At 51.5% G+C, this 16,784-nt stretch overlaps 1 protein-coding gene across 1 annotated transcript in view; it reads left to right on the forward strand.

The window, feature by feature from the left end:
* Positions 1-16,784, forward strand: part of SYNE1 (spectrin repeat containing nuclear envelope protein 1) — a 152,118-nt gene that overhangs the window by 55,229 nt on the left and 80,105 nt on the right. The window contains exons 39-61 of the mRNA XM_078595960.1: positions 476-634; positions 1,082-1,264; positions 1,583-1,684; positions 1,823-2,026; positions 2,587-2,794; positions 3,287-3,399; positions 3,802-4,007; positions 4,797-4,952; positions 5,386-5,530; positions 5,875-6,006; positions 6,160-6,332; positions 6,967-7,288; positions 7,503-7,667; positions 7,802-8,161; positions 8,316-8,452; positions 8,775-8,946; positions 9,055-9,237; positions 9,860-10,009; positions 12,494-12,652; positions 13,643-13,807; positions 14,480-14,652; positions 15,031-15,184; positions 16,335-16,478. Coding sequence (XP_078452086.1) covers positions 476-634; positions 1,082-1,264; positions 1,583-1,684; positions 1,823-2,026; positions 2,587-2,794; positions 3,287-3,399; positions 3,802-4,007; positions 4,797-4,952; positions 5,386-5,530; positions 5,875-6,006; positions 6,160-6,332; positions 6,967-7,288; positions 7,503-7,667; positions 7,802-8,161; positions 8,316-8,452; positions 8,775-8,946; positions 9,055-9,237; positions 9,860-10,009; positions 12,494-12,652; positions 13,643-13,807; positions 14,480-14,652; positions 15,031-15,184; positions 16,335-16,478 — 4,065 coding nt within the window. The remainder of the gene's footprint in view (positions 1-475; positions 635-1,081; positions 1,265-1,582; positions 1,685-1,822; positions 2,027-2,586; positions 2,795-3,286; positions 3,400-3,801; positions 4,008-4,796; positions 4,953-5,385; positions 5,531-5,874; positions 6,007-6,159; positions 6,333-6,966; positions 7,289-7,502; positions 7,668-7,801; positions 8,162-8,315; positions 8,453-8,774; positions 8,947-9,054; positions 9,238-9,859; positions 10,010-12,493; positions 12,653-13,642; positions 13,808-14,479; positions 14,653-15,030; positions 15,185-16,334; positions 16,479-16,784) is intronic.

Below are 16,784 nucleotides of genomic sequence, written 5' to 3' on the forward strand. Positions count from 1 at the left end.
ATCATCAAGACAACATGGCTGCAACATTGGTCATAGAGGGGGGGACATTTTGTGTGTTTTATCCACCGTCTAAATAAAAGTTGGAAATTAATGTTATTTCCAGGATTTTTTGAGCCTCAGTGTTAGGTTACTCGTGCTTTAGGTGACAGTGTGTGTGGGGGGAGTGTTGGTGTAGTAGTAAGTGCACTGCGCTACGAACCCGGTGACCTCATTTTGATTTCTGGCCACAGCTAACGTCGGTAGAGAGTAATATCTGAACTAATTTTGGGTCTCCCCTAGGTCATCTTAAATGAGTACCCGACACAAATTGTAAACATAAGCACTGGGAAGACATGACGATGAGGTTTGGTACTGGCCACATCACTCTCTCTGTGCACTGCTTTGGCCTTGATAGGGCTTACTGACAGCACATGCTTCAAATAGTCGGTGAGGCCATTTTTAAATGCGTGTGTACGTGTGTTTACGTGTGGTGCAGCATGAGGCATGCAGGGTTGAGCTGGCGTCGTGTCAGGAGCAGCTAGAGGAGTTCACTACGCGCAGCAAGCAGGTGGTGTCCGAGATCAGGAAGGTGCAGGGCTGTGATGTCACCTCCCTCAAGGAGGAGACGGAGAGCGTGCTGGACGGATGGCTCGATGTAAGTCGACAATTCATTTCTGAGACTTTCACAGACACAGTCAACTCTCTATTATCCGGGACGGTGGTGGTGGGTGGAGGGGGGGAGGAGTGACACGGATAAAATAAGATCATGGATAAATGTAAAACATACGTAAATGAGGACATTTAAAGTACGCATTAATTACCTGCGTACAATAGGAGTCAAGACGTAGCTTCTGATTGAACCAGCGTGTGTGTAATAATATGTTATTAATGTTTTTGCAAGCTTGGTTAATTCTCAAACCCGGATAATCTGCTCACGGAGGGCAAACTATACGTATATCTTGTTCAGTTGCACTTTGTACTTCTTACGCGTAGTTTCTACAACTGAATAGGAAGGCAGCTTGCTGCTGCTGCTGTGGTTACAATGTCCACGAAGCTGACGGGGTGGGGTGGACGTGTGGCTGCGTTACGTGTTGGTGTACAGGTGACTGACCGGCTGGAGGAAAGCACGGAGAGCCTGAAGGTGATGGTGTCTCTCTGGGAGGATGTGCACCGGACCGGTTCTGAGCTGGAGGCCTGGTCAGCGGCCACCCTGGCTGAAATCTCTCAGACCATGGCCGACTTGAGCAACAGTGCCGTACTCGAGAAGCGTCTGCTGGAGGTGCAGGTGAGATGTTTCCGAGTGTCAATGATGCCCTCTTCTGGATTCACGTGTGGCCTTTTAAATTGCATTCTGATCAAACTCCAAGTGTTAAGTTTTTCTCTGTGACTTTACTCCGCATCTTCATGTACCAGAAACAAAACCTGATGTTTGACAGAAACCACACCAGCAACAGTATCATTGTCACCTGGGAAACTGTAATTCGACTTTCACGAGTCTCTTTTAGCCACATTTGACATTAGCTCTAAACGCTACTGCGTTGTGTTCAACATTGTTGGTTTGACAGAATGATTTATGAGACACTATGGCATTGCACCAATCCAGGCCGAGGTTGAAAACGAAAAGAACAAGGTCGAGTCTCTGCACAAGAACATTGCGGAGCTCCAACAGCTTCTGCAGATGTCAAGCATCCCATCAGAGCTCCAGGTGCATTTTCCACGGCATCCCAAAGTATCATACGTGACTTCCTGTGCGTGTGACATGAGCAGCGTCGTGCCATGGTCGAGGCATGGGAGCGTGCGCGTTTGTCTTGATCGATGAGTAACGAGGCTCTGTGTTGCGCAGGCCCTGGAGTCGGATGTGCAGCAGAGGGTGGAGCAAGTGGAGGAGGCGTGCCGCTCGGCACGCGGGACGCTGCGAGAGTTCAGCAGCCAGAGGAGCCAGCTAGAAAGCTACATCGTGGGGCTGGACGAGTGGCTGGGATCCGTGCAGAGGTCGCTCAATGCCCTGGCCGTCAGCCCTGGGGCACAGCACGTCCAGAAGGCCAAGGTGGGGAGGGATAGCGGCAGGGGAGGGCTCTTGGCCCGCCTGGCAATTAATCGTAACTAAAATGTTTTAACGGTTTATTCTCCACCAATCAAAGGATTGGTGGAGACCCGCCGCAGGAGCTGCTCCTTCCTCCTACATTAGCATTAGCTGCCCGCCCATGCTGCTGACACACTTGGGCTATGCCCATCTATAAACCTTTATAAACAGTTTGCCTTTCGAGGCTAACCCCCCCTTTTTCATGATAACGACCGCTTTTGCTGCAATCAAATCGTCGTGGTTTTTGTATTTTTATTTTATTTTATTTTTTATTAACCATTGCTACTGTCTACATTTTCGACTGCGAGCACACTCACTCCAATTAGAACCAAGCTACAGTCTACATTAGTGGTTTTATTTTATTTTTATTCTTTTTATTTTTATTCACTTTATTTTTATTATTATCTTTCTATCTGCGTGACTTTACCGAAAGAACCAAGAATATGAATACAGTCCATTCCCGTGACCCCGTTGTCACCTCTTGATGTGCATGACGCCGTCGGTGTGTGTGCCGCGTTTCCCAGGAGGTGCAGCAGGATCTGCTTGCGCAGCAGAGCAACATTGATGCCGCGCGGGAGCACCTCAACGGCCTGTGCCGGCGCTACCACGCGAGTGAGCTGGAGGCCCTGGGTGCGCGCGTCACTCAGCTGATCCGCTCCTACGAGACGGCCAACCAGCTGTGCACCAGCACCCGGGACCAGCTGCAGCACATCATGGACGGGGAGTTCTCCGGTACGCACGGACACTCGGGCCGGGAGGTAGAGGCACACGAGTGAACAGAAGAAAGCCAACGACATTTGTTCCGGTCAAAAGTGTTGCCCTGTTTGTGCAGGGATCGGATTGTTGCTCATTTACATACGTTTACCTAAGCCAGTGGTGGAAATTCCATATTCCCATGGTAAAGGGGGCCAGCCTTTTCATGGCAGAGCCACTGTTGACTCCTCACAAAATGGTACCGATTTTACCAGCCCGGAAGTTAACAGGCTGAGGCAGCTCCAAACTAGGATTTGAACGTGATGAAATGTTTCACTTGCCAGTCAATAACTCTCACCAGAGCTCGATATTGGGAGCAACATTTGTACTTGGGCGTTATGTAGTTCTAATATGTTGCATTTTGGTAACGTCAGCTTGAGCTCATTAAGAATCGAGAGCACCTGGGTTAGAGGGCGTTCTGAATTGCTGTCTTGAGTTGTTTTGCACAGCTGCCCTCTTGCTGTATTGCAGGGGCCTTGCAGGTGTTCAACGAGTGGTTTGCCGAGGTCAGGGTCAAGGTGAAAGATTGTGCGGACACGTCGGGCGACGTAACCGTTGTCGAAGAAAAACTTCAGAAAATCAAGGTGCAATTCACAGCATTACCTTTCTCTCTGCGAATAAATGTAACTCGATAAAACTAAGCTGCACGTGCCACCACATTTTGCTGTTGGAAGGTAATCATTTCAACGTGGTTTTACTGACAGTTCATAACCCACAGTGGAAGAATGTGACACTTATTGGAATAAGCATGCCTGGAAATGACATTGGTTCCACCATCCTGCCTCTGACCGACAAAAACAAAGGTTTCTTCCCACTCGTGTCTTGGCCTTGCAGTATTTCCTGGATTTAAACTCTCAACATTTCACCGATGATTCAAACACTCTTCAGCACAGCTTGCCGTGTAGCAGTTACATTTGCACTTGTGCAACGAAACACAAACGTGTCTTACCATTTGTGTCGTGACCACTCATGCTGTGGCCTTGCAGAGCTTCCTGGACTCGGTGCCCGAAGGTGAGAAACTGCTGGAGTTGGCGGCCGAGAGCGGGGATCGCCTGGCAAGCGGGATGCCACGCGCCATGGCCGAGCAAGTCCATGGGCAGGTTCACAGTGGTCGTGCCGAGTGGCAGGCGTTTGTGGCCCAGAGTCAGCACCACAGCGAGAGCCTGCAGGACGCCCTCGCTGAGCTGCAGAGGTGCGTACGCCCCGCACCTCCAATGAGCATGGTTGGCTACGTACGGTGTGAAAGAAGTTCAACATACATACACATACATACATACGTACACCAGCCAGCTCATCACCTTCATCATCGTGAACGCTGTAAATGTATCTTGCCATGTGAAGAGCTACTTTAGACACACGCCTCTTCTGTCAGGAAAAGCTGGGATGTAAAGAAAATATGGTACAAAGTATCTCAATATATTGGGCTAACTCTGATCCTATGAACGAAGCTGTCTAGAAGCACATTATCTTGAACAACGTTGTAATTGAATAATGTGATTATGAAATCAACGAAGATGGCAAAATAAGTGTAACTATCATGAAAAATGTTAGATCATTAACCAGGGCTTGCAGACACACAAATACGTCTCAACGGTTCAGTGTCCAAACCCCAGCTTCCCCTAATCTTCTCTACCTGAGCTGATCACCTACAAGTCAGTGATTATTAGACTTGTGGTCGTTGCTATGGTTGCTTGTGTTGTAAATCCACCAAACATCTTGCCGATTGCCAAAAAAGTGACAAACCTTTGTGGAATGAAACTTAACAAAAATGGTCGGGGTACCGTGTGTATCACAAAGCCTCGTTAAGTGTCGACCAGTCTAACTTTGATTGCTTTTGAAGTTCAATACTCTCAGTCTCGTCTACCTTGACCACAACGTGTCTCCCCACTTACGTCTGATGCTTTACTTGAAGTGTAAACGTGAGAGATCATGTTGCGGTTATCTTTCTTCCATGTGTGTTCGCCACTGTGGGTTCTGCCAGCTGTGAGGGGGAGCTCAAGAGGCTGACTTTGTGGCTGCAACAAATGGAGGAACGTGCCCTCACCGAGGAGCTGGGCGCCAAGAAGCAGCACATCCCCGAGAAGAAGGCCGAAGTGGAGAAGGTGGATGACTTCTACCAGGAGCTCCAAAAGCAGAGGTGATGACGTGAAAAAAAACCACAGCTGTTTTGAATAAGCAGCAGCAGCCATGATCAATCCACTGCTGGATGAAGGCCTCCCCAAGTTGCCACTATTCGTCACGATCCTGTGACGTAACATTTCACTTAATACCTGCACATTAGCTGATTGGTATACGGCCTAGTGACCTCCAGAGGATACACCCAATAGCAAAGGATGCTGTGGGTTCTGCCAGAACCGACAGAACTACATCTTTAAGTAACTACTATATCCTACATTTTATTGTTCCATCTCCATGGTGGACATCCTCGTGGGTACGGTTTCCTCCTATGGCTGCTTTGGCTGCCATTCCATCGTTTGACTCAACCGTACAAAAAGTCACGGGTACAAAAAAACGATCGCGTGGCGACTCCGCGTTTTAAACAGCGCCGCTGATCTGATGGTTGTGCTCAGGGAGGCGATTGAAGCACTGGGACTGGAGCTACAGGCACTGGCGGACGTGGAGCTGTCTCGCCGGGCCACGCTCGCCACGACGCGATACCACGACCTCGGCGCCTCCGCCAGGGAGAAGCTGCGAGCATCGCGCGCCGCCCTAACGGTATCGCCCACCGCCGGAAGCATTATTGGTCGCTGATTGTGACACAGTGCAATTAAATCTAAAGATATACAACACAAAACAACGTGGATTTGCATAGCAATTAAATGCCATGGTATCTCAAAATGCTGTGCGATACACACACTCTTACCTCGAATTAAAAGAAAAAAAATCGTCGCTGAAAATCCAGACTTAAAATTGGACGTGGAATTGCACGACCGAAGTTGGGCTGTGAGACGCGTCTACATAACGTGAAGTGCAATATGTCGGTGGGTTTAAGTTACAGGTCCCTTGGCTCACGATGCCTGTTCGCAGTGGTCCAAGTCTCGCTGGCCGTGCGTGTGCAGGATCACCAGGCTTTTGAGGAAGCCCTGCAGGGGGCCTGGGCGTGGGTGATGGGTGTGCGTGACCGGCTGCCTGCCATCGACAGCACCATCGGCAGCAAGGCCACACTCGACAAGAGGATGTCACAGATCAGGGTACGCCTGCCATCGCCGATCCGCAGCTCCGGGTGTTTGTTTGTGAGGAGCTATTTGATCACATCATCGCGGCTGTGAACGTCGGAGTGGATAGAATCTGGGTTGAGCCTGCCTGAGGCTGGCCAACATTGCTGTGTGTGGTGATTTCGGCAGGAGATCCTGCTGCTGAAGGGAGAGGGGGAGGTGAAGCTGAACCTGACGATCGGGAAGGGCGAGCGCACCATGCAGAGCAGCAGCGAGGCGGGGCAGGACGTGATAAGCGGACAGCTGCGTGACCTGCGCGACGTATGGAAGGAGGTGCTGGACACCTCAGTAAGCTGCCACAGGTGCGTACGCAGCAGCACAGGTACACGTGCTGCAGTTACAAAGGTGCTCTCGACAGCCTGAACAAGATGTGGCTGGATGTATCATTTACATGGAAAGTAAAGCGATTGAGATTTTCTCAAGTGGACTGAGACATACGTTTGTTGGGAAAATTCCAAATGACTATTTAGTAGGCATCCCACCAGCAGTTTGCACCTCCGATTAGTGCGGTTGGCTACGTACGGTATTAAAGAAGTTCAACATATGCATGTATGTACCAATACCCACCATTCGCCAATTCATAACGGTGACGTCACCATGGCGCCTATGCTAGGCCAGGTGCGCATTGAGGCTACGTGAAGTGTGGAAGGCTCGCTGACAGGAGGGCACGGGACAGACACAGCAGGTGCAATGGGTTGGCTGACTGAGATGACCGGTAGATGCACCACCAGCTGTACCCCCCTTACTGTACATACATACAAGACCACCAACATAGACGAGCACCAAACATTGCCTGCTTAAGCACACGCAGGAGGCATTCGGCCATCGCTTACCCATGCCTAGCCACGAAGTTACTTGAAAGAGACTGACAGCATCGCTGCTCCTGCTGCTGCTGCTGCTGCTGCTGCTGCTGTGGTGCGCGGTCACGGTGTGCAGCCGGCTGGAGGCAGTGAACCAACATTGGCAGACGTACCTCGAGAGCAAGGCGCACTTCTCCGAGTGGCTGGAGCGCGTCGAGTTGGACCTGGCCGACCCGACGCCGGGCGTCGCGCTGCTGCCCACGGACCTGGCGGAGAAGACCGCGCGACTGGAGCGCTACCGCGCGCTGCTCGCGGAGGCCGAGGGCCGAGCCGGCGGCCTGGAGCGGCTGGTGGAGCGCGCGCGTGAGCTACTCGAGCGCACCGGGGACGCCTCGTTCCGCGAGGATGGCACGGGCGAGTACCGAGCACACTTCAACGACGTCATGGCCGTCGCCAAGGTGGGAACCCGGCGCCCCCCCCGCCCCCCTCCTCGCCCCCCCCCCCCCCAGAGCATTCGCACAAAGAGCGTCAGAATGAACTTTGACCCCAGCGTAACCGCCTGCAGTTGTCGTCGCGGGCGTTCGTTTTCAAGTCAACCGTCACGTTACGCGTCTGTCTGCGGGAACGCGCTCTCGCCGTCTGACCGTGCGGCTTTGCGCCGTTCGCATGCAGGGCAAAGTGAAGCAGCTGGAGGAGACGGTGCGGGAGCATCAGCTGTACCACGAGAGCATGCGCGATGTCAGCGACTGGCTGCACTCGGCCAAAGAGGAGCTGCAGCGCTGGGCCGACGTCTCGGGCGACACGGCCGCACTGCAGCGCAAGCTCAACAAAATCAAGGTTCCTGTTGTCTGTGGACGCACACCTTGCTCTGTACCCTGCCGAGTGGAGCGACCTCCTTAAGCGATTCCTATGAATAAGTTCAACAAGTGGGCAAAGCAAGTTTAAATTGACATTAATTTCTTTACTTCCAGGAGCTGTTGGCCTCTGTTGGGAGCGGAGAGGAGCGGCTGGCTCGGGCTCGTGCCCTGGCCGCTGAAGTGAAGAGGAAGACGGCGCCGCTGGGATGCGAGGCGGTCGAGCGTGAGCTCAGCGGCCTGGAAGCCGACTGGCAAGCCTGGGAGGTGGCGGCGAGACAGGTGGAAGTGGCCTTGGAGCAGGCGTTGGAGCAGGCCCTGCGTTCAGAGCGCGAGTTTAACGCCATGTCGCAGCAGCTGGAGAGCGAGCTGGCACGTGCCACGCACGTCCTCGAGGAGGCGCTGAGAGCCATGCCGGCAGCTGAGGAGGCCGGAGACACCGATGAGGAAATCGTGGACATCTGGAGGAGGGCACAGGTTCGTGTGTGCGCGAGATGATCGACCCAAGCGGCGTGACAACAGTTGTGCTAAAAATAAGAGAAAGCAACAGAACGTTTCCCGGTGTGCAAATGAGGATTAAATCGTTTTTAGTCGGTGACCCTTGGTGTGCTGCTGTTGTTGTTGTTGGCAGGACGCACAGAAATGTCTTAAGGACATGGAATCACTCAACGAGAACATCAAGGCTCAGCTGGGCAGCTTGTGCAAGTTCCCGCAAGATGTCAGCGCAGTCTCTGAAAGGGTCTCTACAATAATACGAGACTGCAATAGGTACAGTATTGGTGCTGCATATGCTGTTTGTCATGTTCTTCATGTTACATAGCACATACACTTAAATTATTATATATATTTAGCATGATGAGTAAATGCCGCGAATGGTCGAGGCAATGGAGTAATTGTGGAGGTAGTGAATGGGAACTTGGGGAGTGAATGTGGTGTGAGGTGGAGTGAATGCGGAGGTAGTGAGTGGGAAAGTAGCGGAGTAAATGTGTTAACGGAATGAATGTGGCGGTAGTAAATGTGAAGGTAGTGGAGTGAATGCGGTTGGAACGAGTATAGATTTGATGGAGTCAATGTGGGTGCCACCGCACAGGGCCTACCTGCAGGGGTCCCAGCGGTGCCTGGCACAGGAGAAAGCGCTGGAGTCGCGGTTCCGCTCTGCGCTTCGCGATGTCCAGCTCTGGATGGCGCAGGCCCGGGCCTCGCTCGTGCAGGGCTCGGACACGGGCGTCGCCGTGGTAACGGACAGTTTACAGAAGACACAGGTGCGTCGGGAGGGTTTAGAGTTCGCAGATTGCCCCACCGCCGGTGCCCCACCGTGACACGGCATGCCGTTAACGGGGCCGGCCGTGCCACGCTGTGTTTTGTCACAGGAGGTGCTGTCTCAGAGCGAGGAGGGCCAGAGCAGGCTGAACACGCTGGCGTCGAAGGGAGAGCTGCTCATGAGCGTGCTGGGCCACGAGGAGGCCGGAGGGGTGCAGGCGGAGCTGGCCTCCGCTCGCGAGGAGTGGAAGGCCCTGCTGGGCAGCCTCAACAAGCAGGAGGCTCAGCTGCAGGTGCAGGACTCACCACCAGTCTCTCCTTCATAGGGGGCATGTTTAATAATTCGTGAGATTCAGGACTAAATTTACATTGTGACATCACATGCTGTCGCTAGAGTGGTGTACGTGACAGCTGAGTTCATTAGAAGTCATGAATACTCTTGCCTAAATATAGCAAGCTCTGTTTGTGTATTATATTTGGCAACAACTGCATATACTTCTCAAAACACAAATAAAATGTCAAATTAATTTTCCACACCACTCAAGGCCTTGCTCTGGACAGATTCAAATATTACTCTGCCATATACTCCCAGGCATTACTCTAAAATGCCCAGGCTTAGGGATAATTTGTTTAACTTATTTATTTTATTTATTAACTTTTTCCTAACATAGTAGACGTCCAACAACAGACGTACTGCCCAAACATTATAGGTCACATGCACCCTTAATTATATAACTCCACATGGGTGGCCGTTCTTTTCTTGTAATAAACATCAGAGGGGTGGGGAGGAGTGGCCAACACATGGGAAAGTAAAAAGTTGGTTGAAGGGGATCTAATACAATTAACAAGGTGTTTAGGGCCAGGTCAGGGATTCGTTTTTATTCTGAGTATGCTCCCCATTCTCCTCGCCTCCAGGGCCTACAGGAACAGCTGGAGGAGCTGGAGGCCTGCGCGGCACCTGTGCAGAAGTGGCTCGGAGAGACGGAGACGTCCCTCGCACAGGCCGCCGACGGAGGCGCCCAGGCCGATCTCCCGGCCAAGCGGCAGCTTCAGCGACGGCTGCAGGTGAGCGCGGGGAGACGCCTGCAGCAGCCAGGCCCGACCGCCGACTCAAGCAGCGCCGGCACCCAGGACTCGCCCGTCCCGACGGCACGACGGCCCGGCGGCCCGTGGGCTCCTCGTCGGCGGTGCCTCTGCCCAGTGTTCCTGCTCGTTCTCTTGCTTTGCGTTTCCGCGTTCGTGTTGTTCAATTTGCACGGACGCGGTGAGGTTCAGTGACCGATGTTTGGGGCTCGTGCTGTTGATAAACGGAGCCCTCCGGTTGGAAGTGGCACGGAATATTATTTCGCAGGATTGAAGAAAATTGCACTCTTTTGAAAGCCATTTCACTTTGTTCGACAATCAGACAGGGTGATAATCAAACACGTTTTTTTAATAGTATTTTTCATAAAACTACTTTTCAAGTGCGAAATTTTCTGCTACGGGATTTTCCTAAAACTAGTGAAGGACAAAAGCATGTATTTATAAGATAATTTTAATCTCGGAAATCTTTAATCATGCCAAGTGTTGTAGTTATTCGTTTTGAAAATTCTCACAGAGACAGCAAGTTGCAATATTTCGACGGTTTATTGCTCGATTCCAAAAGTGTTACTTCACATATGTATTTGTAAGATTTTTTTTTTTTTACAAAAATATTCCGCTTGACTCATTCCACTTCAGCCACATTCTGCGATGTCTTGCTATGAGCCACCCTTCAGTGGGCACGTGATGAGTGGGTCACAGCAGCACACTTACAAATAAACAACACATTCCTCAATAACACTGCCTCAGAAGAAAAAATATACAATAGGTTAACATTTCAGGTAATGGCTCTGATGCAAAACACACACAAAATGGGGAGGGGGGGGGGACAAAAGAGCTATCATGGCACGAGTTGTATCTTTACTAAAGGCATTCCTTACATCCGTGACATTCCATGAAGGACAGACCAATCACTCCTCATGTCCAATGCCACCTACTGAGAAGCCAGTAAAGTCTGGTGTAATTACTAACAGGCATGTCTTGTTAGCAACAACTGGATTTGTACCCGCCCGTTCTGTGATTTTTATTTCTTTCCTGATATGGGAGCAGAGCCATTACTCACACGAGAGAGGTCTGTTGCAACAACTCCAGAATGAGCAATGTAGCGACATATTGTGGCACGCTTTCCTGGCATGATGTGGGGCGCTTCTGACTCCGCGGCGAGTTGTGGAAGACCGATTCTTTGCCACATGACGTGAATCGTTGCACGGTTGGGATGCAAACTGTGATGGATTACAAAGTAGAGGAGTTGGTGGTGCCGTGGTATGGTCAAGGTGGACGCAGCACTCGCGTTTTACTGTGCGGGGACATTTTATGCAGCACAAAAGAATGTCACTGTTCGCCATTTCACGTTTATGTTGAACACATTATTTTATTGATGGTTGTCCTTCCTAATTGAGCTTGCTTTACTGGTGCTTGATTACATGTTTCTTTGGTATACCATAAATATATTGTATCTTTTGCTTTCAGCTTATAGTTCTAAACCTCCTTATATTCCAATCAGACGTCAATATTTTTGGGTGTTTGTCATTAGTCATTACAATGTTATGATTTATTAAGAAATGCATCGTGTTCTCACATCACTTGTTTACTTACACGTTTTATGTAACTTTCAAATTCTCTTGTACTTGGAAAATTCTGTGCTTTTTATTATACAACTAAAACTGACTTCATGGTCAAACGTGTGCTGTTTGGATTGATGTATCCTAACTTCTAACAACGACTGGAGCATGATGGCCTGCTGTGTTCTTTTGTGGTTATTACAACGCTCAATCAACTGTCACTAGTAGATAGCGGGCATCAAAACAAGGCACCGTTGTAGGCTCATGCACTTACCGAGCCCTTCTAAATGTCCCCGCACCTCCTTCAGTTGCAGTTTGCACAAACGCAGTCTCTACCCACGACGCTGCTAACACTATGCACTGCTGTGAGCAAGGCATGCTTGGCATTAAAATATATAAAACGTACAGCCATCGCCAATGAAGTTTTGTAGCTCAATTTGAAACCGTTTATTTGTTCGCCTTTGTTCACCCCCCCCCACTCACTAATGGGCAGGCACTAGAACGTAAAGATGATGCAATGTGAACAAAACCTTTCACTATAAAGTTGTGTTGCTATTTGGGTCATACGCTATTTAAGACTGGCCAAATTGATCAAAGGGTTGCCCACAAATTAGAGTCACAAACCAGAGCAAATAGCACCATTTTCAAATAAGCGCATGTATTTTTTCCCCGACCCATCGGCTTCCGCACTGCTGATAAAATACCTCTGAAGACCAAACGCACGTTTGGAAGTGCTGCACAAGCCATGAATACGCACGATTTTCCCTCCCCTAATTCACGGCCCGGATGATCCCACTCCCGCCACGTGTGATCCGCTATCCCGGGTTTTCACACTTCGCACGGCACCCCAACTCGTCCGCTAAAGCCCGGCCATGTCACCGCGTGCGCTGTGCGCGTCTCTGTGCAGTCGGTGCTGGAGGACGTGGCTTGCCACGCACCGCAGCTGGCGCGGCTGAGGGAGAGGGCCCAGCAGATGGCAGAGGCCTGTGCCCCGGCCGCGCACAGCTTTGGCCTCAGGGTGTCGGCGCTGAACACGCGCTACCTTGCCCTGGCTAACCTTGCCAAGGTGAGTGGCGGGGACCATGCTTCCCTGCTGCCCGGGATGTGCGACTCAGCAATAAGAGTTGCTTGCAGTTAATTGCCCGGGAGTGCATAGGGAGCTTTTTGCGACATAGTGTAAATGATGAAAGAAAATTAAGGCTGCTGGACAAAAACATTTTTATTTGTTTTTGGGTTCACTCTTTGACGAGGGAGGAAACATGTTTGAGTTAAAAAGAGTTTTTGACAGCTCTATCGCTTGCTGCATCAGCAGCGGTTGTAAACTCTTGTGTAATGTTTTACCCCAGAGAGACCAATGCTTATTTTTACTCCATGCTTACACATTCAGCTTTATGGAAGGGAAAAGAAAGATACTCTGGGAGCAGTCATGAAGATTAATTTGTTACAAAAATAACTGCAGGGTTTGTTTACGGGTAGAAAAAAACAGTCCAATGGACTGCATTTTTTTCTATTTACAGTTGCTGAACACTGGCCCAAAGGTCTTTCACTCCAAGTGGCCAGGAGCTCGTAGCACTGATGGTAGTGTAAAGAGCTTTGGCTAATAGTAGTGCTAAGAAATCCTGCATGAAGTAAATACCTCGGCATCTGTTATTTTAACACACGCTGAATAAATGTTTTATATTAAGTACCAATGAACACAAAAAATGTTGTCATAAACATCCACAAAAAAAATTCTGCTGGCTTTCGTTAAAGACCATGAGCATAGTGAGTCACCACCGCAGTTCTTTGCCAAACATGTGGCAGAATATCATCGAATGTTGTGTTTTCCCAAACACTATAATGACAGCAGTTTAACCGAGCCATGTGACATTCATTGGCAACGTGCAGACAGCAGTGCCTTGTTGCGTCTGAGTGCGGTGGCGTCTGCCAGCGCCGGCAGCTGTCTGCGCGCTAGTGTCCCTGCAGCGCCCTTGCTCGATATTTGCGCAGCATCATCCACATTCCCGGGCGGACGACTGAGAGTGAGCGCTGGGCATTTTCTCGTGCACATGTCCAGGACCAAGCCCAGAGAGCCACGCGCGCCCTGCAGGAGCACCAGCAGTTCGAGCAGGGCTGGCGGGAGCTGCAGGACTGGCTGGCAGACGGTCGCCTGCTGCTGGACACGTACCTGGCGCCCAGCGGCGATCGCACCGTGCTGCGCAGTCGCCTCGCCAAGGTGGAGGTATGGCCTCGCGCCACCGCCTACGACAGCCCACGTGGGGACAACATACCGTGGCATTCGGAACAATTTTCCCCCTTCACACACAGCCAAGATGTGCTGCACAAAGGATTGCCTGTTGACTGTCTCCGGCCAAATATCAATGATCTAATCCATGGCCATCTCTCTCTTTCTCAGTCTCACCTCTTTGTCGAGCCATTACTCTGGGCTACCCCGTGTCAGGCATAAGCAGATGTTTGCACCCAAAGCTGTAGATGTCTCTTGGCAGGAGCTATTAACCACCACGTGCATCCTGACGTCATCTTAAAGGACAAAACGAGAGCCACTTGACAGAGATTGTGGATATGAGGCTCCCGGTGCAAATTATATAGTTTGTACACTTGGACCATTTACACCATTTTCAACACCCAACAAAAAAAAGCATGAACACACCACTTGTTACGAATCAATATTGAATATTTTTACCATGAGCTCATTTCAAACATTGGTCAGTTTGCTTGAGACCCGCTGCGCAGCTCAGCGTCCTCCCCGAGCCGAGCAAGCAGAGACCGTGGCCTTCTCGAGACTCGAGCTCACTCACCTGGGATGAGCGCTAGCTTCAACCCCCTTGAGCCATTGCGAGTTAGTTCCCCATCGGACGGGCGGCCAGACAGAAACATGTGTGTTTGTGCGCAGGCGCTGGTGGCGACGCGGCTGGAGAAGGAGATTCAGCTGAACCTCGTTCTCAGCCGTGGCGACACGGTTTTGCGCAGCACCGCGTCGGAGGGGGCCCCGCCGGTGCAGCAGCAGCTGCACGAGCTCAAGGAGGCCTGGGACGTGCTGCTGTCCGCAGCGGTGCAATGCAAGAGGTGCTAAACCGCTCCGCCTCTCTCGAGCTCACTCACTGCGGCTCACCGCCCCGGCTCGGTGTGCGTGAAGCGGCGGAGGCAATCGTGAAAACCCAGTGTGGAGTCTGACCTTTTAGTGCTCGCGATGCTATGAGCGTGCACGCACATAATCAAAAGACGCTCTGTGTTATCGGTCAAGCGCACGAAGCGAGTGATGTCCATCGTGTGTTTGGCATGCCCTGGGCACAATGCAAATGATTGTATAAACCCGCAACGCAATCGCCCAGCCTTCAAAATGTTCTGTCGTCGCTAGTTGAAACACGGCACAGCTTTGAAAGCAGCCTCCGCTCTACCTTTGTTGAGACCATCGCTGCTCTTGCCCCGTGCCCTTGACTGCAGCCACCTGGAGAGCGCTCTGTCCCAGTGGGAGAGCTACCAGGAGAGCTTTGGGCAATTTTCGAGCTGGGTGGAGCGCGCCGAGGAGAAGCTGGGGGCCCTGCGCCATCCCTGCCCTGAGCTGAGGGACAAGCAGGCTGCTTTGGACCGAGCCAAGGCAAGCTGCGGAAGCACCCCCTTGCACGCGCGCGTGATGACATGCCACAATACACTGAGAGGCCGAAAGAGGACCACGTGGTTTGGGGAACATTAACAAGCCAGAGATGTCATATTGACTGTCAAGAAGGGGTTGTGGGCTTGGGCATCACATGTCCCTTGGAGGATGACGGCAGCCAAAGGTGGGAACATGCTCATGACTTGACTTGTGTTTTCTTGTCAATCAACCTCCACCGTCAGCAGTGTGGTTGTGTGGAGCAAGGTGCAGTGATTTCCTGGCGGCCCTTTGCTGCATTGGCATTGCTGGTGCATTGGCATTGCTGCTGCATTGGCATTGCTGGTGCATTGGCATTGCTGCTGCATTGGCATTGCTGGTGCATTGGCATTGCTGCTGCATTGGCATTGCTGGTGCATTGGCATTGCTGCTGCATTGGCATTGCTGCTGCATTGGCATTGCTGCCCCGCCCATGCTGCTGGTGCTGCTGATACACTTTGGCTACGCCGATCTCCAAACCTTTATAAACAGTTTGCCTTTCGAGGCTAACCCCCCCTTTTCCCGATGACGACCGCTTGTGTTGCGATCGAAACGTCGTGGTATTTTTATTATTACTTTTTTCTATCTCCGTGACTTCACCGAAAGAACCAAAGAATATTCTCAAGAGGCTTGGCAAGGCCTTCATACAGCGGTGGTAATGATTATGGTTTATGTTGATGATACTAGGAGTGATTTGGCACATACACTATAGCTTTACAGGACTGTCAGGTGGTTGTACGTCGTGCAGCACAGACATCTGCTTGACTATGGTTGCAGCTGGTACGTGTGTATGTGTGTGTGCCTGCGTGTGTTACTTGGCGGGGAGCGGTAGTGTAGCGGTTGGCCAACATCACAGTGACAATTATTTAAACCGGTCCTGGGACTCCCCTAGGTCGACTCAGCCTTAAATGAGTACCTAGTGCAGTCTGTGAACATCGCCACTGGGGAGATAAAGGCGGCCGGGTGTGGTGTTGGCCACCAACCCCCTCGTGTGCCGTGCCGGCCTTCATAGCTGCTCGCTAACAGCACTTGCCCCAACAGTCTTTTCAGGCTACACGGCAGGATATTCGTCTTTGTCACTTGCCCCTCACGGCACACACTGGGCTTGTGTGTGCAGCTGCTGGAGGAGGAGGTGGGAGGCCATGCGGAGATGCTGCTCATGCTGCAGGAGAAGGGGCGGGGCATGGCGGAGCACGCGCTCACACGCATGGAGCTGCACGACCTCCAGGATCGCCACGCCTCGCTCTGCGGCCGCGTCACGGTACCCGCGGCGTCGCGTGCGGCACGCACACTTGCCGGCGCGCCGTGTTCGGCGCCGCGGTTCTCGGCCGCCCGCGCCTGAACACACAGCGTGGATGTTTGGCGGCCAGGACCCCAACCATCACATCGCGCAGTTTGGGCCAATTGAGTGACATTGGTTGTTGGGGACACTGGCGGAGCCAGTGGGGGGGTGGGGTGGCACGTGCCCCCCTAATGATTCGATCGAAATCCATAATTTCGATCGGATCATTGGGGTTTATTAGTAATAAATCGGCATTTTGCGACCCCCGCTGCCACTGTGTAGCAT

Source organism: Lampetra planeri, chromosome 7, assembly GCF_965212315.1.
Source record: "Lampetra planeri chromosome 7, kcLamPlan1.2.h2, whole genome shotgun sequence".
Classification (NCBI taxonomy): Eukaryota; Metazoa; Chordata; class Hyperoartia; order Petromyzontiformes; family Petromyzontidae; genus Lampetra; species Lampetra planeri.